At 45.1% G+C, this 26,712-nt stretch overlaps 2 protein-coding genes across 2 annotated transcripts in view; one reads left to right on the top strand and one right to left on the bottom strand.

Moving 5' to 3' along the window:
- The first annotated feature begins 16,129 nt into the window (after positions 1–16,129).
- Positions 16,130–19,122, top strand: tmem177 (transmembrane protein 177). Its single transcript, XM_062522784.1, has 2 exons — positions 16,130–16,239; positions 17,805–19,122. The coding sequence occupies exon 2, from the start codon at positions 17,837–17,839 to the stop codon at positions 18,767–18,769; it is 933 nt and encodes a 310-aa protein (XP_062378768.1). The 5' UTR covers positions 16,130–16,239; positions 17,805–17,836; the 3' UTR covers positions 18,770–19,122.
- A 3,843-nt stretch (positions 19,123–22,965) lies between these two features.
- LOC134068042 (solute carrier family 2, facilitated glucose transporter member 1) overlaps positions 22,966–26,712 on the bottom strand; it is a 3,903-nt gene continuing 156 nt past the window's right edge. Inside the window, exons 2-9 of the mRNA XM_062523547.1 lie at positions 25,864–26,024; positions 25,433–25,673; positions 25,136–25,298; positions 24,445–24,629; positions 23,893–23,997; positions 23,678–23,779; positions 23,344–23,547; positions 22,966–23,148 (exon numbers count right to left, since the gene is read on the bottom strand). Coding sequence (XP_062379531.1) covers positions 22,966–23,148; positions 23,344–23,547; positions 23,678–23,779; positions 23,893–23,997; positions 24,445–24,629; positions 25,136–25,298; positions 25,433–25,673; positions 25,864–26,024 — 1,344 coding nt within the window. The remainder of the gene's footprint in view (positions 23,149–23,343; positions 23,548–23,677; positions 23,780–23,892; positions 23,998–24,444; positions 24,630–25,135; positions 25,299–25,432; positions 25,674–25,863; positions 26,025–26,712) is intronic.

Below are 26,712 nucleotides of genomic sequence, written 5' to 3'. Positions count from 1 at the left end.
GAACAGACTAAATTAAATAAACATATAACTTCCTGTGAATCGTATATTGTCATTGTATATAAACAGCAGGACAGTGTTTTATGCTAATTAGAAAAAACTAAAAAATATTTATACCATATTATCTACCCCCATGTATTAACCTCAAAGCTGAAGAAAGTTTGCAAAATAATGAATAAACCTCGGCTAATAGTTGGGAAATTATGCTAGGCACACATACTCACACACACACAAACAATCATAGACACAGACACTACTTATGCATGTTCATAAAATAGACAACATAGGCTACATACACATACCCCACCACAGTATACACATACACACACTACAACAATATACTGTGAGCAGGATAGCTGTGCGGTGTGGTGGAAAGCAGGAAGGCTGCGTCGGATAAGATGCCAAATGAGGGCTTCCTCGGTTTATTCAGCAAAAAGATGTCATAAAGAATAAGTTCTAAATCAATAATCAAAAAATATAACTCATAATAGAAAGAAAACAAAATACTGGTCATAAACAGGATCCGATAATAAACTCATAATACTAATAAACCATCAAAGCACTGTTGAGTCTATGGTGCTCCCCACAGCTCAATCAAACATAGACTCCCAACCATTCCAAAACTCAGGCCTTTCAATAGCCAAGCAGCAACCATTACTTCCAATGAATCAATTATGTAACAACCATGGCCTTTCTTAATAAACATTTTGCTACACATGTACATTCATGAAACAAGACAATTATATTATAAGACAATCACATTACAACTACATAATATCCCTTATTTCCCACCAAACAATGAAGTGACAATTACAACGGAAAAGTCCCCCTCTCACTTTAAGTGAGATGGTATGAGTGACGCAAAGCCACGCAAGGGGAACACGGAAGTATCCCTCGCGCACCCCTCTCGTGTTCTCTCATTGTCCCGTGAACTGACTGCACGACGGCAGCTTCCACGGTAAGTCTGTACAAAGTCCTTTTCCCTGTATTGCTTGTCAATGTAATGAATGAGATGTATGTGCATAATTGTCCGTTTCTACTTCTACTTCGTTGCCCACCGCGAGCAGAAGTAACTGATGCGTTGTTGTATGTTTGTTTGTGTTTGCAGATGCCGTCGCCATTAAATCCCGTGTGCGGTTTCCAGCGACTGTCCGTGTCACCAGTCTTACATTACATGAACATAGTCACTCAATAATAAACAGTTTGTTAAAATCATGTTATGAGTCTTTCATGTTCACCGTCCTTATGGCCACGGAGGTTAGCTCCGTGACATTTCCCCCCCCTTCCGCAGACGACGCATGTCGTAGCAGGAGGAGAAATCAAGCACCCCATCCCAATATCCGGGTACCACTAAACACTCCTTAACCCACATCCTCTGGTATGCGGGACAGGTAATCTGCAGCCTTGTTCATTGCTCCTGGCCTGTAGCGGACGGTGAAGGAATAGGGTTGGAGAGACAGGTACCACCTGGTAATCCGGGAGTTCGTGTCACGCATCCGGTCCAGCCACTGTAGTGCGCGGTGATCTGTCTCCAACAGGAAATGTCGTCCAAGCAGGTAATACCGGAGTGAATCCAAAGCCCACTTGATTGCGAGACACTCCAGCTCCACTGCTGAGTATCTGGTCTCCCTGGGACACAGCTTACGGCTCAGGAAGGCAACTGGCCTGCGATCACCATCCACCTCCTGCAGAAGCACTGCTCCAAGGCCCACTCCCGAAGCGTCGGTTTGGAGGATGAACGGCTGCTCAAAGTCTGGACTCAGCAGCACCGAATCTCCACACACCGCCTCTTTCAGGTCCTGGAACGCCTGCTGGACCTCCTCCGTCCATATCACCTTGTTGGGAGCCACTGCCTTGGTGAGATCTGAAAGTACAGCAGCTCTTGCCGAAAAATTAGGTATGAACCTTCTGTACCATCCCACCAAACCCAAGAATGATCTCACCTTTTTCTTTGTTGTGGGCAGCAAACAGTTCTGGATGGCCTCCACCTTTTCCAGCTGAGGACGGATGACTCCTCCCCCAATGACGAAGCCCAGATACCTGACCTCTTTTTGGGCCAGCATGCACTTCTTGGGGTTGATGGTAAGCCCAGCCTTCTTAATGCGTTGCAGCACCTGCTGTAGGTGGACACAGTGGTCTTGAAAAGTCTCACTGAAGATGACCACATCATCAAGATATGCCGCGGCAAAACGACTCGTGCCCTGTAGGACCTGGTCCATAAGTCGCTGAAAACAGCTTGGCGCCCCCTGCAGCCCAAACGGCATAACATTGAAGTGATAGAGTCCATATGGTGTACGAAACGCTGTGAGCTCCTTGGCTCTCTGTGTCATGGCCACCTGCCAATAGCCCTTACACAAATCCAATGTGGACATGTACCTCGCTTTGCCCAGCCTCTCCACCAACTCATCAATGCGGGGCATAGGGTATGGATCAGTCTTTGTGAGGGCATTGATTTGCCTGAAATCTATACAAAAGCGTATTGTTCCATCCTTCTTGGGTACCAGCACCACTGGACTACACCACTCACTAGTAGAAGGTTCAATAATTCTCATTGAGAGCATGGTATCCAGCTCCTCCTTTAAAGCCTGTAGCATCCGCTCTGGAACTCTGTAGCTTCTCTGCCTGGCTGGAGTCTCCTGCTTCATGACGATATCATGTCTTACCAACGTGGTCAGTCCTGGCTTCTCCTGGAAGAGGTCTGGGTCCAGCATTCCCTCCATCTGGCGTTTCTGGTCTGATTCCAGGTGGCTGAGGTCCACTGCCTGTGGTGCTCTCTGCACCGGGAAGTACTGTTCCTCTGGTTCCTCCTCCTCTCTGATGGCCCGAATGAAAAGCTGTCTCTCCACTGTCTGCCGTGGGTGAAACTCCTTGAGAAGGTTCACATGGAAGTTCTGGGTGGTCTTCCTTCTCTCTGGCATGTGGATCTCATACGTCACACTCCCAGTCTTCCGTCGAACTTCATATGGGCCCTGCCATTTGGCCAACAGCTTGCTGTCCTGCGATGGTAACAATAACAGTACCTTCTGTCCTGGTGCAAACGACCTCTCCCTGGCTCTTCGGTCATACCAGGTTTTCTGGTTCCTTTGTGCCTTCTGCATATTCTCCACAGCCAACGAGGTCATCTCCTCCAGTCGCTCTCTCATCTGGACCACGTACTGGACGACATTCTTCTTGTCTTCACTGGGGCCCTCCCATAGGTCCTTCAGAAGGTCCAATGGCCCCCTCACCTGACGACCGTAGAGGAGCTCAAATGGCGAGAACCCAGTTGAGGCTTGAGGCACTTCTCTATAAGCAAAGAGTAGATAGGGCAACCACTGGTCCCAGTCAGTGCCCGTCTGGGAGACAAAGCGGCGGAGCATGTTCTTGAGTGTTTGATTGAAACGCTCCACCAGCCCGTCTGTCTGTGGATGGTAAGGTGTCGTCCTGATGCCTTTAATTCCCAGGAGTTGGTAAACCTGCTCCAGCAGCAATGAAAGAAAATTAGTGCCCTGGTCTGTTACCACCTCTCCTGGTAGGCCCACTCGGGAAAAGAGCTGCACGAGGCAATTAGCTACCTGTCTTGCCTTTATGGCTCTTAAAGGGAAGGCCTCTGGGTACCTTGTGGCATAATCACATACTACCAGAATGTAACGATTCCCACTCTTACTCCTTTCCAGTGGCCCCACTATATCCATGCCGATACGTTTGAATGGGGTATCTATAATGGGCAGTGGGTGCAGGAGTGCTGGGGCTACCTTTCTACTAGATGTCAGCTGACACTCTGTGCATGTATGTAGGAACTCAGTCACATCTGTATACATCATAGGCCAGCTAAAGCGACTTGCAATGCGAGACAAAGTTTTCTGTTTCCCTAAATGTCCTGCCCATGGAACAGAATGTGCTAATGTCATAACTGTGTGCCTAAATGATGCCGGAATGGCCAAAGCCTCCACATCTCCTTTTACTTGGTATAGCAAGCCATTTTTCACAACATATTTTTCTTCAGTTAGGCAACTCACCCCACCATGTTGAATGCCATCCACCTCCGTCACCTTCTGGAACCAGGTCTTCAGTGTCTCATCCTCCCTCTGCAATTCTCCAATGTCCTGAGGTATTTCCCATGACACAGTCCCCTCCGGCTCTGGTAACTTCTCAGGTTCATTCCGTTCCAGGCTGCCTTGGAACTTCTCTCTGCGCTTCTGTCTTTTAGACTGCCGTCTTCTGACCGGCCTCTGTAACTCCATTTCTGCCTCAGCAAATGGCAAGGTCTGCATCTCCGCCTTGGCTTCCTGTGCTCTAGTCATTACATTACAGGACTGTATTTGTGGCAGCAGATCGCACAAAATAGGGAGGTCCTGCCCTAGAACGACCTCCTGTGGCAGCTGCGAAGTCACTGCTACTCGTATCAGGAATGTCTGGCCTCTGACTGTTAAGTACACTTCAGCGGTAGGGTACTCTCTAATGTCTCCATGTACGCAGCATACCTTGACTCTGGTCTGGTTGTACAGCTCATCCACCGGGACAAGGCTCTCCAACACCAACGTCTGTGTGCTACCTGTGTCCACCAAAGCCTTAGCGGACTGACCATTCACCAGGACCTGCACCAGATTATCTGTACCGTTTGTGGTGTCCGCTGTCTGCAAGGTACTTGGACGTGGCACATAGCATACAGCAGAGTTCTGTGTCTTCCTGGCCTGGCAATATGGCTTGGTATGACCCTTCTCTCCACAGTAGTAACACAAAAGATCTTCTCCGGATCTGTCAGGCGGTCTTTGTGTGCCAAATCTATTCTGCATGCGGGCCTGGCCATCACCACCCCCATAGGGCCTGCTTCTGGGCTCTTGCTTCCAGTGGCTGAAGTTGGCGCTCATGGGGCCTTGTCGAGCACTCAAATAGACCTCTGCCAGCTTGGCCGCCTCATCTGCAGTCCCGGGGTCATGTTCTTTAATCCATACCTGCATCTCGACACTCACCATCCTCATAAACTGTTCCATGATAATCTTTTCAGAAATCTCATAAACTGAACTTTGCGCTGGTTTAATCCATTTATTAAAAATGTCTTTTAGGCGCACATACAACTCCCTTGGTGACTCTCCTTGCAAAATCTCTGTGGCTCGGAATCTCTGACGATAAGTCTCTGTACTAATGTCATATTTTTTCAAAATAGCCTCTTTCACTTTTCCATACTCTTCAGAGTCGTCACTGTCCATGGCTACAAAAGCAGAGCGTGCCTTCCCTGTAAGCAAGGGCACCAACCTGATGGTCCATGTTGACTCCGGCCATTGACACACCGCAGCCATTCTCTCAAAAGTCGTCAGGAAGTGCTCGATGTCATCCTGCCTTGTGAGTGGGTGCAGCTTCGGATTCACAAATTTGGGTTGGTATTCTGGTGGTCTCTGGGGTGTGGTCGCGCCGGATCTGGTTCCGTCACTGCCCTCTCGGATATCCCCAACCCGGCCTTGGAGTAGCTGGAACTGGTGCTGCATACTCCGCCAGCGCTGGTCTTGACGTTCCATCTCCTGCTCCATCTTGTCATCCCTGGCTGTCTGGGACCTCAGTAGAGCCTTTACCATTCCTGCCAGCTCAGCCACAGCGCCCTCTGACCCTGTTGCAGGTATGGGCGCCCCGTCCTGGTCTGGTGCTCCCGCTCCCCCATCTTGATCTTCCTCTTGGGGTGTGTGTTTTGGTTGCTTGAGCTTCGGAGGCATCTTCCGTACAGTCTCCTGATGAGGCGGTTCCCTTTTGCTTCTGACACCAACTGTGAGCAGGATAGCTGTGCGGTGTGGTGGAAAGCAGGAAGGCTGCGTCGGATAAGATGCCAAATGAGGGCTTCCTCGGTTTATTCAGCAAAAAGATGTCATAAAGAATAAGTTCTAAATCAATAATCAAAAAATATAACTCATAATAGAAAGAAAACAAAATACTGGTCATAAACAGGATCCGATAATAAACTCATAATACTAATAAACCATCAAAGCACTGTTGAGTCTATGGTGCTCCCCACAGCTCAATCAAACATAGACTCCCAACCATTCCAAAACTCAGGCCTTTCAATAGCCCAGCAGCAACCATTACTTCCAATGAATCAATTATGTAACAACCATGGCCTTTCTTAATAAACATTTTGCTACACATGTACATTCATGAAACAAGACAATTATATTATAAGACAATCACATTACAACTACATAATATCCCTTATTTCCCACCAAACAATGAAGTGACAATTACAACGGAAAAGTCCCCCTCTCACTTTAAGTGAGATGGTATGAGTGACGCAAAGCCACGCAAGGGGAACACGGAAGTATCCCTCGCGCACCCCTCTCGTGTTCTCTCATTGTCCCGTGAACTGACTGCACGACGGCAGCTTCCACGGTAAGTCTGTACAAAGTCCTTTTCCCTGTATTGCTTGTCAATGTAATGAATGAGATGTATGTGCATAATTGTCCGTTTCTACTTCTACTTCGTTGCCCACCGCGAGCAGAAGTAACTGATGCGTTGTTGTATGTTTGTTTGTGTTTGCAGATGCCGTCGCCATTAAATCCCGTGTGCGGTTTCCAGCGACTGTCCGTGTCACCAGTCTTACATTACATGAACATAGTCACTCAATAATAAACAGTTTGTTAAAATCATGTTATGAGTCTTTCATGTTCACCGTCCTTATGGCCACGGAGGTTAGCTCCGTGACATATACACACACAAACTCACCACAGCAAGCGCACACACTACTGAAAACACACACACACACACAGATGCATAAACAGAAACTCACACACACATCAGCTATCAGGGCAGCCGGCACAGGAAGTCTAGCTCCTCCTCACAGCCCCTGGGCACCCAGTGGCCCGTGTTGCGTTCTATTGCCCCACAGTGATGAAGGGGGCAAATCTCCTGCCCCGTTGCCGGTGCCCAGTGTTGGTACTCCAGACCCACGCCACTCAGCCAAAGCCACTCCCCCACCAGGAAACGCAGCCCCACCCACACATGCGTCGTCACGGCAGCACGGACCACCTGCTGGATGAGCATCTGGTTGTCACGGTTCCCGATGCTGGCCAGGTCCCCCCCCAGCCCCCGGCAGTGCAGTAGAGCCTCCTCCCACCCAGAGGGCGCTCTAAGCACCTTCAACTTCTCCTGCAAGCAGAAGAAGGGACGAGCGTGAGAGCATTGGACGTCGTTCCACTGTCCATTTGTCATCCATACACAGATCTCGCCTTCTGTCTGGTAGCTGGGCTCCTTGTCACCCCAGTTTTGGAGCTCAGCACTGGAGCCATCGGGCCACTTCCAGGGATTGTTCGACAGACCGATCCAGAACTCGTCATTAAACTTGTTTCGGAGAATGGTGTTTTGACTGGCGTTGAGGATGGTGACCAGATGCTTGTTTTTCTTCTGACACTCCTGCTTGGCCTCATGCCAGCTGAGACGCTGTGTGTTCAGGTGAGATAACAGCTCGTCCGCACCGTCCGCACACACAAACGGGTGTTTTTCATGACACATCTCATCTTTCCATTCTCCATCAGGTTGCATCAGTCCGCAGAACCGCAGGGTCTTCCAGTTAGAGTAGCTCAGGCCTCCCCCTCCATCCTTGTCCACCCAGCTCCAGCCTCCATCCCGTCTCCTCAGTCCGATCCAGTGCGGGTTGTCTGGCCACTGACTGGGTTTGGTGGACGCGCTTTTGAAGGTAGCCAGTTTGTGGCCTTCCTGCTCACAGTGAGTCTTGGCCTCCTCCCATGTCTTCTCCTGCTGGAAATTCTTGTATTGTCCCCGATTGGTCTCGCAGATAAACGGTAGTTCTTCACCGCAGGTCCTAGTCTCCCACAGCCCGTCTGTGGTCACCACAGCACACATTTTCAACCAGTGCCAGTTGTAGAAGGTCGGCTTGCTGCCGTCGGTCCATGTCCAGTTCTGAGCTCCCCGAGAGAGCCCAATCCAGGATTGCCTTTTGTGGTTCAGGCTCTGGAGTTTCTGGTGGTCATCTTGGGTGAGGATGGAAGACAGGGTGTCATGGTGCCGCTGGCAGTACGCCTGAGCCTCAGCCTGCTTTAGATTCTTGTCCACAAAGATGTGCGTCCTCTCCTGAGAACAGAAAGTGCGAACGCATAAACACACACACACCAACAGTCGTGGCAGCAACTGTGTCTGCATGATTGACAAAAGTTAATAGAACCTTAGATTAATAGAACGTAAAGTCAGCTCTATCAGCTGAGAGACTGGACCCAACGCAGGCTACTCTATCAGCTGAGAGACTGGACCCAACGCAGCCTATACTCTATCAGCTGAGAGACTGGACCCAACGCAGGCTACTCTATCAGTTGAGAGACTGGACCCAACGCAGGCTACTCTATCAGCTGAGAGACTGGACCCAAAGTAGAGTCCGCTCCTCTCAGACTGCTGCGGGTGTGCTTTGCTGCAGCTCTCTTAAAGCCGTTTCTTGCTTACCAGGTGCCATTTGCCAGGGAAATCACAGGCGATGAGACAGAAACTGATGATGACTGAAGCTCTGTAGGCTTTGCATACCGAGCCTATACTTGCCAGAAATGAGCTACCAAGGTTATTGTCAAGGTCATTCTGAGAGCCCAAGTTTACACGAATAAGCCTGTAGCCAGAACAGCAGCAGATAGAGCTGAGACTCACATTCATGTAACATGGTCTCCATCAGCAGAAATAGCATCAAACTGCTGACCCGTACCTTACCATTTTTTTACACTCTTGGGGTAGGCTACCAAACACAATGGTACATAAAATAATTTCCTATTGTTTCCTAGGTGCTGAGGTTAGGTTTGTGTTCTGTTAGTAAAGTAATTGTCTCATTAGTAACTAAAAATGATTGTTGAATAGTAACTTAATATGCATAAATAGTTCTGAAATCAGTAAAGATTTCACAAAGACAGAAGAGAAGTAATACATATTAATAATAATAAATAATATTACTGCAGTCTGATTTTCTTTGAGTGTTGTTCTTTTATTAAGTCTCTTTTCTTGTTCATTGCGATATGAGTGGATACTGTAATCTTGCACAGGAGCCTTACTGGTATTTAGAAGAAACCTCTAAAAAGTGCAGTGCTTTGTATAAAGTCCGTCAGTTATTTGAAGGAGCCATTTAAATGGTGCGTGTGTGTATCATTTTGTTGCTAGACTTACAGTTTGATAAAGGATTGTATGAAAAAGAAAAGAAAAGAAAATAAATAAAGGGAAAAAAACATGGGCTCAATGGGCAAAATCTGTAAAGAATTTTGCTCTTCTTTTTAACTGTTGCACTGCTGAGTTTTTTTGTATAAAAGTATATATTTGCATTTTGTTTTATTCTATTTTACTGATAATATGATTATAGTCTTTTAATAATTTCTTTATCTTTTGTGCCCCTTATGGCAGTGAATTTCACACCGTTGTGTTTTTGTAGATGTGAGTTCTGCATTCCTTTGGCTTATTTGAATCCTCATTTGCTATATATTGCATATTATGTAAATACATTTGGAAATCAAGGATGTCAATGTCACCACAATGTCACTGCAATCCACAGAATGAGGTGTGATATCAGAGGAAGCCAGAGCCTGTCATTTTCTACAGAGATCGTCATTTTTGGCCTCTAAAAGAAATAACAACAGAGCCTTGGTCAACAACATTGAGTGAATCTTTTAAAAGTGGGCTTTTTCATTTGCTTGTTTCTGTTTATGTATAACCAGATAAACTCTGTTGAATTGCACTTTGCTGGCATGCAATTAGTTTCTTTTGTATTTCTTTTTTTACTATTATTATTCATTTCTGCTCATGCACATACTGTAGGCTTCATAGGCTAGGCCTGCTGATGCACATACTGTAGGCTTCATTATTATAGGCTAGGCCTGCTCATGCTATACTGTAGGCCTCATTATGATAGGCTAGGCCTGCTGATGCACATACTGTAGGCTTCATTATGATAGGCTAGGCCTGCTCATGCACATACTGTAGGCTTCATTATGATAGGCTAGGCCTGCTCATGCTATACTGTAGGCTTCATTATGATAGGCTAGGCCTGCTCATGCACATACTGTAGGCCTCATTATGATAGGCTAGGCCTGCTCATGCTACTGTATACTGTAGGCTTCATTATGATAGGCTAGGCCTGGTCATGCACATACTGTGGGCCTCATTATGATAGGCTAGGCCTATAGAAGCGTGACGATTTCCCTACCTACCCGATTCACACATTCACAATTAATGTTTAAATGTACTGCAGGGAATTAGCAGCTCATTCAGAGTTAGGATTACTAAAATGGACATATATACGTAGAAGTCATTTAACCTGCAGTCCTCAGAAGTGAGATGATGAGTATTATAAGAGCTGTGCTCATGATGGACTTCACAGCAGAACTGACAGGAAGAGATCAGCTGTTACGGTTTGGGTTAAGAAGAGGAAAGTGGGTGGATTCAGATTCAGAGGATATGACATCACATACTTAGATTAGATTAACTTCAACTTTATTGTCATTGCACAACTAAAATACCATTACAGTTACATAATGTACAGATATGCTTTAAGTGTATTCATAGGTGTGTGTGTGTGTGTGTGTGTGTGTGTGTGTGTGTGTGTGTGTGTGTGTGTGTGAACCTCATTCAGATCTATCAAGTTGCTTGGGTTGAACATCAATGGAGCAACAGCTCCCCCTGTCTGAATGAAACTGTAATTGCCATCCAGTTTAGCATTTCTTCAGTTCAGGAGGCCACTGACATCAGATTCCACTTCAATTACTGTTAAAGATCCACTCTCAGCTACAGTTTTAACAGTGGAACAGGCTACTTGTTACTGGTGAAGTCAAACTCTTGCTGTGTGTAGAAGTGAACACAACCAGTTTCATGGTCTCCCCCTGACGCTGTTGGTACCAGTACATCTGAGTATAGAGAGCACCTTTAGTGTGACTACAGTTCATCTCTGCAGCTTCTCCACGTTGTTTCCACAAAATTCTAGGCATCTATGTGACATCATTCCCTTCAGCAGAGCCTGTGTAACAATATGTATGATGTGAATTTATGATGCATTCATTCAGAAACATAGGCTTCTTCATATGTACATTTAAAAGATCCACATTTAATTATTTCATTTCTATGTGTATAGTCTGAACCCAAATGGCGGCACCTGCATCCCACAGTGATGTGAAGAGCAGCACTAAGAGAGCTGTGCTCATACTGGACCTGAGAGCAGAACTGAGAATGAGTGATGAGCAGACACAGCGCTGCTTATGCAGGGGACTTGGACCTGACACAGGAAGTGACATCAACTACACAGGATGTAATGCTCATCACCATGACTCCTCTCTGCATTTCTTCATGTTTATTGATATCATCAGGGTGTAATGTGCAAGAATTGCAACAAAAAAGGCAAAGGTGCTGGTTCTGATGCATAATTTACTTCATTATTACCCCAACACTGTGCAGCACAGCATTATTACACAATTACATAATCAATAAATGATTAGATTTGATATAGATGTCATCAACAGCTCAGATAAGATCAACAGTAGCATTTTATCATTTTTGTAATTTTTTTTTATTATTATTCATATCATGAGGGTCTAATGTGCAGCAAGCAATAAAATAACAATCAAAACTTTTCCCTGAAACTGCAAGAGCTAGTGTACTTGATCAGGCACAGTTCAGCAAAAGGATCCCAACAGTACCTCTTACTGTACGTGCATTAACACATCATCCAAAAAGCCCAAATTAATGGTTGCTGAATGCAGTGCCCCCTAGAGGTCAAAGGGCACCACATTTTATCCAGCATCCAGCAACAACCCACTCCCACTCGTGCTATATTGCTTAAGCATTCTTCACACTTGTTAAACACACATATATTGCAAACATAGCATACAGCCTACATAATAGCATCTAGTATTCTTCATACTGTTTAAATGCATACACGTCTATGTAAGACAAATCACTACATTAGGTTATAGATATGATTCCCATTTCAGTTGCATCTCACTGGTGATTCATCGGTCTCATCTCTAGTGATATGTTGATCTCACTGGTGATTCATCGATCTCATATCTGGTGATACATCGACTTCATGATTGGTGATTCGTCGATCTCATCTCTGGTGATCCATCGACTTCATGATTGGTGATTTGTAGATCTCATCCCTGATGATGCGTCAATCTCCCCATATAGGCCTACAATTCACACAATAGATTCATACTCAGCACAGATTAGCTTATCAAGACAGTTTCAGTTTTCTCCATCTGGTACACACATAAGAACAGACTAAATTAAACAAACATACAGTATAATTTCCTGTGTATCGAATATTGTCATTGTACATAAACAGCAGGAGTTTTATGCTAATTGGAAAAAAAACGAAAAAATATTTATACCATATTATCTACCCCCATGTATTAACCTACCTAAAGAAATGTTGCAAAATAATGTGTAAACTTCAGCTAATAGTTGGGAAATTATGCTACTGTAGGCACACATACTCACACACACACAAACAATCATACACACACAGACACTACAGAAAAACACTTATACAAACGGATATGCATGTTCATAAAATTGACAACATAGGCTACATACACATACCCCACCACAACATACACACATACATACACACACACACTACAACAATATACACACACACACAACAATATAACTCACCACAGCAAGCGCACACACTACTGAAAACACACACACACACACACACACAGATGCATAAACATAAACTCACACATCAGCTATCAGGGCAGCTGGCACAGGAAGTCTAGCTCCTCCTCACAGCCCCTGGGCACCCAGTGGCCCGTGTTGCGTTCTATTGCCCCACAGTGATGAAGGGGGCAAATCTCCTGCCCCGTTGCCGGTGCCCAGTGTTGGTACTCCAGACCCACGCCACTCAGCCAAAGCCACTCCCCCGCCAGGAAACGCAGCCCCACCCACACATGCGTCGTCACGGCAGCGCGGACCACCTGCTGGATGAGCGGCTGGTTGTCACGGTTCCCGATGCTGGCCAGGTCCCCCCCCAGCCCCCGGCAGTGCAGTAGAGCCTCCTCCCACCCAGAGGGCGCTCTAAGCACCCTTAACTTCTCCTGGGGCTTCATCAAGCAGAAGAAGGGACGAGACTCGGAGCATGGCTTGTCGTTCCACTGTCCATTTTTCATCAGTACTACACAGATCTCGCCTTCTGTCTGGCGGTTGGGCTGATTGTCATCCCAGTATTGGAGCTCAGCGCTGGAGCCATCGGACCACTTCCAGGGATTGTTGGAAAGACCGATCCAGAACTCGTCATTAAACTTGTTTTGGAGAATGGTGTTTTGACTGGCGTCGTGGATGGTGACCAGATGTATGCTTTTCTTCTGACACTCCTGCTTGGCCTCATGCCAGCTGAGACGCTGTGTGCTCAGGTGAGATAACGGCTCGTCCGCACCGCCCGCACACACAAACGGGTGTTTTTCATGACACATCTCATCTCTCCATTCTCCATCAGGGTGCATCAGTCCGCAGAACCCCAGAGTCTTCCAGTTAGAGTAGCTCAGGCCTCCCCCTCCATCCTTGTCCACCCAGCTCCAGCCTGCATCCCGTCTCCTCAGTCCGATCCAGTGCGGGTTGTCTGGCCACTGACTGGGTTTGGTGGACGCGCTTTTGAAGGTAGCCAGTTTGCGGTCTCTCTTTTCACAGTGAGTCTTGGCCTCCTCCCATGTCTCTTCCTGAGGTTCAGTCTTGTATTCTCCCAGATTGGTCTGGCAGATAAACGGTAGTTTTTCACCGCAGTTCCTAGTCTCCCACAGCCCATCTGTGGTCACCACAGCACAGTTCAACCGGTGCCAGTTGTAGAAGGCCGGCTTGCTGCCGTCGGTCCATGTCCAGTTCTGAGCTCCCCGAGAGAGCCCAATCCAGGAATGCCCTGTGTGGTTCAGACTCTGGAGTTTCTGGTGGTCATCTTGGGTGAGGATGGAAGACAGGGTGTCATGGTGCTGCTGGCAGTATGCCTGAGCCTTAGCCTGATTCAGATTTTCGTTCACAAAGATGTGTGTCCTCTCCTGAGAACAGTAAGTGTGAACGCATAAACACACACTAACCAACAGTCGCAGCAGCAACTGTGTCTGCATGATTGAAACAGGCTAACAGAACCTAACGTAGAGTCAGCCCTATCAGCTGAGAGACTGGACCCGACGCAGCCTACTCTATCAGCTGAGAGACTGGACCCAACGCAGCCTACTCTATCAGTTGAGAGACTGGACCCAGCGCAGTCTATTCTATCAGCTGAGAAACTGGACCCAACGCAGTCTACTCTATCAGCTGAGAGACTGGACCCAACGCAGGCTACTCTATCAGTTAAGAGACTGGACCCAAAGTAGAGTCCGCTCCTCTCAGACTGCTGCTGGTGTGCTTTGCTTCAGCGCTCTTAAAGCCGTTCCCTTCTTACCAAGTGCCATTTGCCAGGGAAATCACAGGCGATGAGGCTGAAGCTGCAGAACTTTGATGAGGCTTTGCATACAGAGTCGACTTGCCAGAAATGAGCTACCAAGGTTATTGTCACGTCATTCTAAGAGCCCCAGTTTACATAAATAAGCCTGTAACCAAAACAACAGCAGATAGAGCTGAGACTCACATTCATGTAACATGGTTTCCATCAGCAGATATAGCATCAAACAGCTGACCCGTACCAACCTTACCATTTTTTGACACTCTTTCATTGGGGTAGGCTACCAAACACAATGGTACATAAAATAATTTCCTATTGTTTCCAAGGTGCTGACGTTTGTGTTCTGTTAGTAAAGTAATTGTCTCATTAGTAACTAAAAATGATTGTCAAATAGTAACTTGATCATAAATAGTTCTGAGATCATATCAGTATACAAAGAAAAGAAAAGTAAGACATATTAAGTCTCTTTTCTTGTTCATTGCGATATGAGTGGATGTAATCTTTGAAAAGCGCAGTGCTTTGTATAAAGTCCGTCAATTGTTTCTCATTTTAAGGAGCCATTTAAATGGTGCATGTGTGTAGGCCCTATCATTTTGTTGCTAGACTTACAGTTTGAAAAATGATTGTTTGAAAAAGAAAAGAAATAAAGGAAAATCTGCTTTTTGACTGTTGCACTACTGAGTTTTTTTGTATAAAAGTATATATTTGCATTTTGTTTTATTCTATTTTACTGCTGATAATATAGCCTAATTCTAATCTTTTAGTAATGTCTGTATCTTTTGTGCATGGCAGTGAATTTCACACCGTTGTGCTTTTGTAGATGTGGGTTCTGCATTCCTATGGCTTATTTGAATCCTCATTTGCTATATATTGCATATGTAAATACATTTGGAAATCAAGGATGTCAAGGATGTCACCACAATTTCACTGCAATCCACAGAATAGGGTGTGATGTCAGAGGAAGCCATGAGCCTGTCATTTTCAGAGTAGGCTGTTTTATTTTTATGCAATTCATTAGGCCTATGCAGTTCATGGCGAGTCTGTTTTTTAAAGGAACACTTCACCGATTAGCATTAAGCTTTGTATCTTTAGAAAACCAGTCATGTTTTGGAATGGTCGTGCATCATTCCCTCAGTTTGCCTTGAGACGGGAGAAATACAGATTTCAATGAAACCCATGAATAGGACTTCCTGCTTTCAATGATGTAAAATGATGATTTTTACATAATTGAAAGGAGGAAGTCCAACATTGAAATCCTTATTTCTCCCATCTCAAGGCAAACTGAGGGAATGATGCACGGCCATTCAAAAACATGACTGGTTTTCTAAAGATGAAGTGTCCCTTTAAATATATTTAAATGCGGGACAGTGGCCTATCCTAAATCCTCCCTATAGTGGGGATGCACCTCAAGGTGCCCTTTCTCATGTAGACATCTGCCTTGGGTCCATCACTTCCAATGTTATATTATGGCTCTCTATTATACAGCTTTTCAGAAATTAACAGGCCTTCCCAATGTCCTAATACACCAAAGTAGCATCTTTAGGCTGATACGGTGGACATGTGCTTAGATTATCAAGTTAAAATACTGACTTCATTGCTGTTGCGTATTTATTTTAGGCCTATTCTCCAGTGGTTGTCTCAAGTGAATCGTGGGTCCAGATCATGTCGATAGTTCTGAACACGGAGCTTTTAATTTGACAAATGCTCTATCTGCCATCGCTGACTTCATGAGTTGATGGCATTATATTGTCGCTGTTTTCATATAACCGGAAGTAAACTCATGTGGTTATCATAGGGTAGTTATGTACCTTAAGTTCAGTCGTATCCTGTGAAATTGAAATATAGGGGGACTCAAAGGATCTTTATATCAAGTGGGTACTTTTTGCAAGCACGTGCTTTGAACTGTATTCTGTATTACATTGCATGCGTCTTAGTTTGCCATGACTAGCCTACAACTTGGTGGTCATGTAACACATTACAGACTGGTTAAGATCAACAGCCAAAAATGAGTGTTTACGTTACTTTTAAGTTACAACTATGACACAGCCGTGAATGCGCATTTATAATGTATCCAGTGTATGGTAGCCTAATACGTTAAGGTTAGAGTTAGGGCTGTCAGAGCAGTTTCTACATTATGTTACCGCATTGTCGTCACGTCTCTTTGAGTGGCATTCGACCTTCAGGACTAGCCTACTGTAACATGACATGCGTTTGGAGATTTCATTTGTCTCTAGGTTCATCTGTGCGGGGGTTGTAAAGACCCGTTTTATACACACTATTCGCTTGCATGCATACTGTACGTTTGGGATGATGTGAAAATCATGCCCGTGTCCCTGAGAAGCCCGAGGACAGGCAGTCCTCTAAGTAGGCTACAGTTGGCTTCTTATGGCAGGCTACAATTTGGTTGAACTCAGTTTAACGTCACATTGACTAAATATGACAGATTGCTGCTGCTAGCATAGTCGTGGAAAGGACATGAGAAATGGTTGGACATGGTATGCACAGGAAAACTTGTTGACTTTCCTTGTAAATGATATTAATGGACATATGTTATGTTGTTTGCCCACTAGGGTGCGATAACGTGAAAATGATTACTGCACATTTTAGTTTGCCATGTTCCTTTAAAGATGACCGAACGGATGAACAGTATTGAGTATTCTACCTTGGTCTCTCTGGTGTTAATATTGAAGGCATGCAACTTTGGTCTGCCAAAAGCATAGGCTACTCAGATGCTATTTTGCAATCTCATGGTTATAGCCCTATAATTAGTCTGGGGAATAAATGGCCCATTTCAGCAGATAGAGCCCCTCCTGTTTATCTGGTACCCACAATAACAAAGTGAGTTTTAAGATGATTGGCTGCCTTCAAGTCAAGTTATTTATGTTGCGCATTTCATACACAGAGGTTATTCATTGTGCTTTAGGCTACATAAACAAAAGCAAACAGTAATACTGATCCTAACTGGGCAAGTGCCATGTCGCTATTTTATAATGGTTAGGGCTTCGAGCTGTGTTCTACTGGTTAGGGTTTCAAGCTTGTAACCAGAAGGTTGCCGGTTCGATCCCCGACCAGTCCACGGCTGAAGTGCCCTTGAGCAAGGCACCTAACCCCTCTCTGCTCCCTGAGTGCCGCTGTATGAAGGCAGCTCACTGCTCCGGTTTAGTGTGTTCACCTCACTATGTTTATCGCTGTGTGTGTTCACATGAGATAAATGCAGAGACCAAATTCCTTGTATAGTAAGTATACATGGCCAATAAGCCTGATTTGATTTTGATTTAAAATATAATTACACTTCTGTGGTAGTGTAGTCAGGATTTCTACAAACAAACCAAAGTATTGTAAACTTTGAAAGTGTACTGTATAACAAGACCTGTGTCTGTAGGAAGAATATTCCATGGCTATTAATTGTATTAAAACCCATCTTTTCTCTCAACAGGAAAATCACCGTTCTGAGAAAAGGACTGCCAAATGAGTTTCTCATTTCTGAAAATCTCTGCACTTCTGCAGAAGTACCGAACGCCGGTGTTGCTCGTGAGCTGCGGGGGAGTTTTCACAGCCAACATTTTCTATCATGTTTTTCCAAATGGGACATATAGGAAGCTGTATCAGGCCTGGAGCAAAGGAGAACCTGCCAGCCTGTCTGAGAAACTGGAGAACACATTTCAAGCGGTGTTAAATGATTGTGGCGTCGGCTCGTCCGAAAACTTCAGTGCCTTTGCCTCCTACGGTTTTCACCCACTTGGTGCTGGCATTCCCTGGCTACCTTCTGGTGCCCAAGTGGGCATACCAGCCAATTTCAACAGCACTCCAGACGACCTATCTGGCATCACCAATCGCACTATACTCATAAACGGTAAGGAGGTGGAGTGGGACAGTGATGTTGGCAGAAGCCTGAAAGAGTCCCTTGTGTTCTCCTCCGAGGCACAGAGGTTTGCCATCGCACGGGAAGTGCTCCGGTTGGAATCGGCTGGACCGGTGGTGCATGCCGCGGTAGGGCCGGCCTGCCTGGTCGGGATTTGTGTCAACAGCGTGGTGCTTAAGCATATCTTTGGACTCCATGCGGGTCCCATTCTGGCCAGGGGGCTGGTCAATTTAGTTGTGGTTGGTTTTGGCGCCGCGTTCTACCTGTTGGCGACGGACGAAGTTAGCCAGTGGATGGACTACAGGTCAGATCGGCGCGCAGCCAGCCTCTCCCCTCAGTACACCAAAGGAGGAGTGGAGTTCTACGACAAGATCATCTCCCGCAATAAGACTCTACGGGAGCTGATGGGAGAGCGAGGGAAGGAGATCTACGCAGCGAGCGGAAATCTCTTCCCATCCAAGATGTTCAGTCTGAAGCACGCGCCGTACACTGCACGAAGGGAAGGAGTCGCAAACCTTTTAAAGGAACAAAAACTGTAGAGGAAAAAACTCGCCCCGCTCAAACGTGAAGTGTGTAACTTATTATTGAAATTATTAGCATTACTGTGTTATGCTGGTGATTTTCTGCATATATGAGAGTTCTGTGTAGAACATGACGTTATGTTGAAACATGGAAAAAAAATCTACAGCAATTGGCAGGACTCAGCTATCGTTAGTGTTGGGAAAGATTTGGTAGATCTGCCCTTTTTGGGAGTATGTATTTTATAACAATACTGATAAGGCATGAGACGGCTCCTTTGTGTGTCACAGTTGTTCTTGTGATCTGAGTTGTTACACCAAATGGGTTTTTAAAAATTCCCCTTCAACGACAATAAAGTTTTTAAGCAACTAAATGTACTCATCAACTTATTGAGAGACAGAAAAAAATACACAAATTCAACAAATATCACAGCATATCCTTTTGTCTTTTTGAAAAATTACTAGAAGAGAACGGAGTTCAGTGGAAATGACTTAACTTATGAGAGGACCTCACTGCCTGACCCCTTATGAACCATGCTAGTAAGGTGGCTAAACTCTGTAGCTGCTAACATCTGTCACCTGCCATCAATATCCACAGTTGCAAGATAGTGTGGGATTGCTGTCACACAATACAGCTAGAAATCAAGACGCCCATAGTGGTGAGGTAGTCGAGCAACTCTCCGTTGACTTGAGAGCTGGAAAAATTAAACTTCCATCGGGTGATCACATCATGTATAGAGTTGGCTTAACATAACGAATGACCTGCGACTAGACGTTGAGACCGTTAAGCATCCTGCAACTTGAAAGCAAGAAGATGATTCGTTGTAGCGCTATCCTATTGAGTGGAGCGGGAATTTGAAAGACAACCATTTATCCCACCCCTCCGATGGAGCCCTGCCTATGGTGAGTTCCCAGACCCTATCTTGATGTGGGTCTGGCTCGTCAGGCTACAAAACTCACTGGGCATGAATACTGTGATGATAAATATTTCACAATCAGCAAAGCGTTTTAAGTTAAGTATTCAGTGTACCACAAACCATTGAATTAGTTTTGTAACAGTAATGATCTAGAGCAGCACCTGGACAACTGACAAAAATGCAACAACAACAACAAAAAAAAACCATGTCGGGACAAGATACATTTTTTTTACTGTTCACCCAAAAATGAACTTTTGTGTGGAATGTGGATGTAGACTTTTTTTTTTTTCTCTCTGAAGTCTGGTAAGATCTGTAATGAAAGGCCCAGGTCGGTATCTAGTAGCCTTTAAAGAAGGCGTCTCCAAACCCCTGCATTCCAGCTATCCCACCACTTGTCCTCTGGGCCACCCTCCCTCTGTCGTTTTCCAAGCCATCTCACCCACACTCCTGCCTGCACTCATATGGGGAATGCTTCTGCTTTCACTACTTTCCCCAGGACAGGCTGTGGCTTTTGCTGCAACAGTTGTTATAACTTGTTGGATTTGCTGGGAGCCTTTCACATACTGAACCACTTGATCTGCTGCATTTATTAGCTCATATCACTTACAAGCGACATGTTTCAGTGTAGTGGCGTGGTGGTCCCCCCCACCACACACACACACACACACACACACACACACACTTAATAAGATAGCAAGTTTGCCATCACTTACATGAAACTTTTAAAATCAGTTGCAGCAATGTGTCTGCCTTTTCATTAAAAACAGCATGGCGTTGCGTATGACCTACTGTATGCGTCCACAGATCACACATTAACCTGGGCCAGCAATGCTATCCTTGGTTAGAGTGCAGCCACCAGCTTATTTCAACTCTAGGATTCAGGTTTAAACTCATTTCCACTCATCACAAGCTACTAGGAAGTGACATCAGCATCAGTCAGATCGTCTCTCTTTTTCATTGATTGAGGAATGAGAGTCTACTGTATCTCCAGCATATGCATATCTAACCTCCAAGTACATTACAGAGCTCTCTCTGCTGACCCAGCTAATTAATAGCTGCTAATAAAATGCTAAATATTTGGAGGGAGACAAATAACCGTAAGGCCCATATTACATATTGCAGCAGAGAGAAATTGTTACCCAGATTGTCGGACCTACTGTAGGCTGGGTGAACCCTGCCTGACCTGGCGGCGATTTGGATTTCGCCCGGCAACTCAGGCTGGAAACCAGCACATCTGTCTCCTCTGGCTCTGCTTCCTGTCCACAACCTTTGGGTCCAATCACAAACTAGCTTATCCAAAAGACGCACTGGATTGTTGGTCTGATTGGTTGAAGGACTATCCAAGCGTACAAGTGTCAAGAGTCAAGAGTTGAACTATGCCCATTGAGCACGCCTCTTCTGCAGTAGAAATAAAGTGCAGACTCCCCACAATGTTCAATCTGGAAAGATTGAGTAGTACGGTGATAGCCAGACTACAGCATGACTGACGTGACCACCCAAGGAAATACAGAGAGCTTGCTGGTCGAAAGTAGGTGAATATAGTTTTTTGCTCATTTTGAGTAAGTGTTGTAACATGCTCTGTTGTTGATATTAATTAGACACAGATTTAGCTAGATGAACGTGCCTCGCCCCGGTTACAATGAACAGTGCGAGACCCAGATGATGAGAGGGGCTGGAGTCTGTTGTGGTTGAAGCTCTAGAATGTGATGTTCCACAGCAAACACAGGCACACATATGCATGCATTTATTTCAGTTAAAACAATGACAATGAGATGAATGGATTTATTATTTGTTTCACCGACATTTATATAAAATGTATCACACACAAGACCAACCAGTTGTCTCAAGCACTCTTGATTCCTCCCATTAGTTAAAAACAATGTAGTGTGTCAGAGATTGCTTAACGTTTGCAATAAATGCTTACAGTATAACTAGGTACTCTGATACCAGTCATCAAAGGCAAGTTCAGTGTTTGTATCTTTGATTTCCTGTATAATTAGTTACTCAACTCTCAGTTTTTCAGGCAAGATGCTAAACAAAAACTGGCCTCAGATGCACATGCTAAGCTAGATGGCGCTGTTTGACACGTCTGAATTTCCTACCTGTAATTGCCATGACAGGTTTCATAGGGTGGAAAGGGCGCTTCAGACAATATTAGACACCTTTGATGAAAGCAGGGATATTGGAGCTATTTTTGACCTTACATATTCTGATAAAAGCCCAATTTGTTTGTATAAATGGAAACAATTGAGTGATTCAACATGTCAGGAACCATTATTGTGCTATTTTTGACTTCTATTCTTTAACTGGCAGGTTGCATCAAGCATATTAAAACAGTGCTGTGACATGCTGCTCAAGTTGGAAGTATAATTAGGCCTAACAAGCACACATTTCGTAGCCCTCTCCTCACGAAAGGTAACTGACAGATACAACAGGTTCTCATTATAGACCTATGAGAGACTGTGAAGAAAAGCTGATATGTTTTATGGCTCGGTTTAATTGTGCAGTAAACAATTCGAAGGCTTGTCTCCGTCTGTGTAATTTTTCCACAGTTTGAGTGTGTGTTTATACTTGCCTATTTTTAATGGATGTTCTCTGTGAAGAAGAAATCCCAGTCCTCTATTCCACTAATTAGTTGACCTTGTTATAGACAGCACACAGTGCAGTGCAAATGACCCCACCTTTGTGTTTGCGAGTTCATTATTTTGTCATGCGGTTGTGTGACTTTTTACACAGAGTTATAGGCCTACGTACATGGACGTTTGATTTAATCGATCTAAATGTAACTTTTTTGTTTATTGTATACATTTACATAAATAAACATACAGTATACTATACATTAAAACAATAAAATACCTGTTAAGGTATCACCTCTCCAGAGGCATCATGTGGTCTTTCCCTTCATGAGCCTCAATCAAGTCATTCAAGCAAAGGCAAAGATGCCTGGCCCTCGCACTCAGCAACCTCATATCATTCACATGAGCGTTTCAAATGTACACAGGTCAGAGGTGTGCCAGAATTCACAGGCCAATAATAACTTGGGGAGGTACAATCTCTTCTCAGTACTGCAATCCAACCCTCAGAGAAGTACATCCTGCAAGCGTAGACTGAAGAATGTTAACTGTAACGGTAAAATATGTAGAAAAAAAAAAAAAAGATCACCCATGTTCAGCTCCCACTCACTCACAGGAGAGCATTGTCATTGTCCAAGTCCTAGCCGGACACCTTGTGGTGAGGGCAGGAGCTCACAGCTGTGTCTGAAGTGGCTCGCGCTGCATGTTGTTGGTGCGTCTGGGCCGCTCAGGTGCTGAACGTGTTGAAGTTGCTCTTGTTTCGCAGCGGGATGCCCTCTGACCCACGGAACTCTGCTGCGATGTCGTCAAACGTACGCCCACGTGTCTCGGGCAAACGGAACAGGGTGTAGAAGAAGGACACGACGGCCATTGTCATGAAGAGCAAATATACATACGGCCCACAGAGTTTCTGTGTGGTGAAACAAGAAGAAGGATCACTTTCCACACGTTAATCAAAGTGCCATAGCAGCATTTGTGCTGTAACAATGCAGATTTCCCCATCGGGAAGCAATTAGGATTATCGGTATACAATTTCTGAACAAGCTTTACATTTTCCTTGTGTTTCCACGTTTTTCCACACAGGACGTTAGATACTAAAACTCACGAGTAGTGGGGGGAAGAGCAGAGCCAGCAGGAACTTCCCTCCCCAGTTCAGCATGCTGGTGAAGGCCATGGCCATGGGCCGCGCCGACTGGTCAAAGAGTTCCGCCGCGATGAACCAGGAAATGGGCCCCGGCCCGACCTCGTACGCAGAGATGAGGAAAAACACCACGAACACGTGCAGGCTCCTCACGTCTGGCACAATATGCTGAGGAGGGGGAGACACCCAGATCATAACACAAGTGGGGATATTCCATAAAATATGAGCACACTATTATTATTACACTAAATCTATATGCTACACTCAAGGCCTTTGGAGAGATAAGGATCTATCCTACCAGGATGGAGTCTGTAATGGTCATCAGCATGTTGCATAGCGCCAAAGACAGGAAGCCGGTCAGGAGCAGACGCCTTCGTCCAGCTCGTTCCACCAAGAAAAACTTGGAGAAAAGCAAAGAAGTGTTTCAATGAGTTCAGATTTGTGTTATTTGTCTTGAGTTACACACTGCTTTGCACATAGTGCTGCCATAGATGAAGGCTTGCCAACACTCACAGCGACTATGGTGAACGCCACGTTCACGGCCCCAACCCCCAGTGTCAGATATTTCGCCTCATCAAATTTGGACTTGGCAAACATTTTTGTTGAATAATTTATAATCTGAAAGAGAAAAAAAGAAAAACACGTGAGTAATGCTACCCAGGTTTCCTGCTGTGATCCCAAACCTGAGGGAGAGCTACGACACACTGACCTAGAATTCCTACCCCCCCATGGAAGTGGGAGGGAAAAAAGAGCTTTGAAAAGTCTGAGTCTGAATAATTCAAATGGTGCTCTGTGGAAATATTCATGATACGAGGAGACATTATTCAAGTCTGCAGGAGAAATGCACCACATCTAACATGTTTTTTTCTTCATGCATTATAGGAAAGTCTACTGAACTAGCATTGGAACCAGCATTTGTCTAGAAACATCTCTCGACAAAAGAGACAAAATAGTCTAGACAAAAATCACTGGTACCATTCATTACCGGTATATATATCTACAAGGGGAAATTTGAGGGAGAAAGGAAATGTTCTCAGTCCAAAGTGTGACAGAGGATTAACTCACTGCATTGAACCCAGACAACTGGCTGCCCAAGTTGATAATCAGAACCAGCCTGATGGGCTGTTTGTATCGCCGCTTGGTGAGGAACTCTCTGATGGTGACACCCTTGTCGCTGTTGGTGGCTTCCTCCTTCATCTCCTCCAGCTCCTGCAAGACTATGTTACGATCACCCCGGAGTCTCTGCAAGGCTACAGAACCCAGCGCAATTACTCTTTATTTTTCAATTATTTTCAATAGCCCATCAGTAATGCTACTGCAGTGTAAGCTGTTTTAATTAGGTCAATTATTTTGTGTAAAATACTTCCAGCTAATCATTTAAAAATGGATATGTTTCCTGCATTAGAAAAAGTGCTCCCGAGACATTTGCGATCTTTGGCCATGTAACTCAATCAGATTTTAAACCAAAGGTCAAAACTGACACATTTTACACATTTTATTATCAGACAAAATAATTGAAAAGATAATCTTCTAACATTTCATGGCAACACAAGTAAGTTACAATGTATTATTAAGCTCTAGTCATTTGGCTGTAGAGTTAGATAACTACTGGCAAAATCTCTCTCTCTCTCTCTCTCCCTCTCCCTCTCTATATATACTGTATGTGTGTGTGTGTGTGTGTGTGTGTGTGTATATATAAATATATACATACACTGTATAAAGCACAACAACACTTATCACAGACTCACACACCCACCCTTTTCGGCCTGCTCCTCCTTGCCCTGGTTGATGAGTAGGTAGCGCGGGCTCTCGGGACAGAAGGGCAGAGTTAAGTACTGCAGCACGGCGGGGATGAGGGACAGAGACAGCATGATGGCCCAGTTCTCCTCCGTACCCAGAGCCGTCTCCAGGCCGACCACCTACAGCACCCACAACACACAAACAACAGGCCCTTCAGACCTCACACTGATGCAGGCCAGGCCCCAGATAATGAGTTCAATGTTTAAGGGATTACAGCAGAGACGAAACAGACAGAAACAATATGCGGGCTCACCATGCCCAGAAGAATGCCTAAAGCAAAGGAGACCTGGTTCAGGGTGGCAAAGGCACCACGCAGGTTGGTGGGCGAGACCCCTTGGATATAGAGGGGGTTCAGGCTCATGGCAAGGCCGCAGAATATGCCAAAGATCAGACGGCCCATGATGAGAACCTCAAAGGACTGCAGGCTCTTGCTGGAGACCATCAAACAGGCACTTACGATGGACAAGATGTTCACGACCAGGATGGAATTCCGTCTGATTCAGAAAGGTGGAGATGAGTGTCATTGATCGAAAGAAACAGGCATGTTACCAAGAGCAACCATAATAAACAGTGTAAAATCTAAGGTCTGAGAGCAACTGCAGTAAACTGTGCAATGTTACTACATGTGAAGCAAGAAGTGTTTTTTTCACAGCACAACGGCTCGTTAATAGTGCTTGTCCTCACCTTCCATAATAGTCTGCGAGACATTTGACCCCTAGTGACCCCAGGAGCGCTCCAAAGTCTTTGATGCTCACGGAGAGTGACCACAGAAAGGTGAGGCTGTGGTCGGGCATGGACTCATTGTGCCGAGACGTCCATGTCTCATTGAAGAACTCTTCAATGATCTGCATTAGGATATAAACAAAATATGGGATTCTTGCACCGCAACTTATTTTGACGCCATGCCCAAGGAACAAAATGGAGGACCTCAGTCTTTGAATTTCTCTCAACAACCTTGTAAACTATTGCAAATGTGGTATGAACAAAAACATTTTAAGACCTGCCTTTGACTGCATGCCCAGTTAGCAAAAAAGAATAGGTCAATTTGAGTTTCCCTGCAATAGTCTTGTTAACTACAGCAAGTGTGATATAAGCAGTAGCATTTTATACCTGTTCTCCAACACGCCAAGAGCTGTGTGTGATTAAAAATGGCTTACAGATGGTTTCCAAAATGTTTTAATGATGAAAAGCTAAACACTGCTAACTACCCACTCAGGAGCAGGCCACACACACATCAACCATAAATCAACTTGATCCAATCAGTCATGTGTACCTATGTGAAAACATAAAGGCGCCCAAAATATGTGAACTGGACAGACGCCAAAAAAAGGGGGGGGGAACTGGCACAGGATCGCAAAGTTTATTCTATATTTTTAAGAGGGGGGGGGGGGGGGCGGGTAGGGGGTGGGTTGCGGAGACTGTGAGATGTTTACATGCCTATGATGGGTCCGTGCCAACCTGTGCTTCCCCACCCCGAGGAACCCTCTCTCTCACTCTCACTCACACACTCTCTCTCTCTCTCTCTCTCTCTCT

The sequence above is a fragment of the Sardina pilchardus genome, chromosome 20, assembly GCF_963854185.1.
Source record: "Sardina pilchardus chromosome 20, fSarPil1.1, whole genome shotgun sequence".
Classification (NCBI taxonomy): domain Eukaryota; kingdom Metazoa; phylum Chordata; class Actinopteri; order Clupeiformes; family Clupeidae; genus Sardina; species Sardina pilchardus.
Note: the sequence above shows the minus strand (reverse complement) of the source record. Positions and strands in the feature narration are given on the sequence as shown.

What these genes read in the sequence shown, in the direction of transcription:
- tmem177 (XM_062522784.1), top strand. Translation starts at nt 17,837, where the DNA reads ATGAGTTTCTCATTTCTGAAAATCTCTGCACTTCTGCAGAAGTACCGA.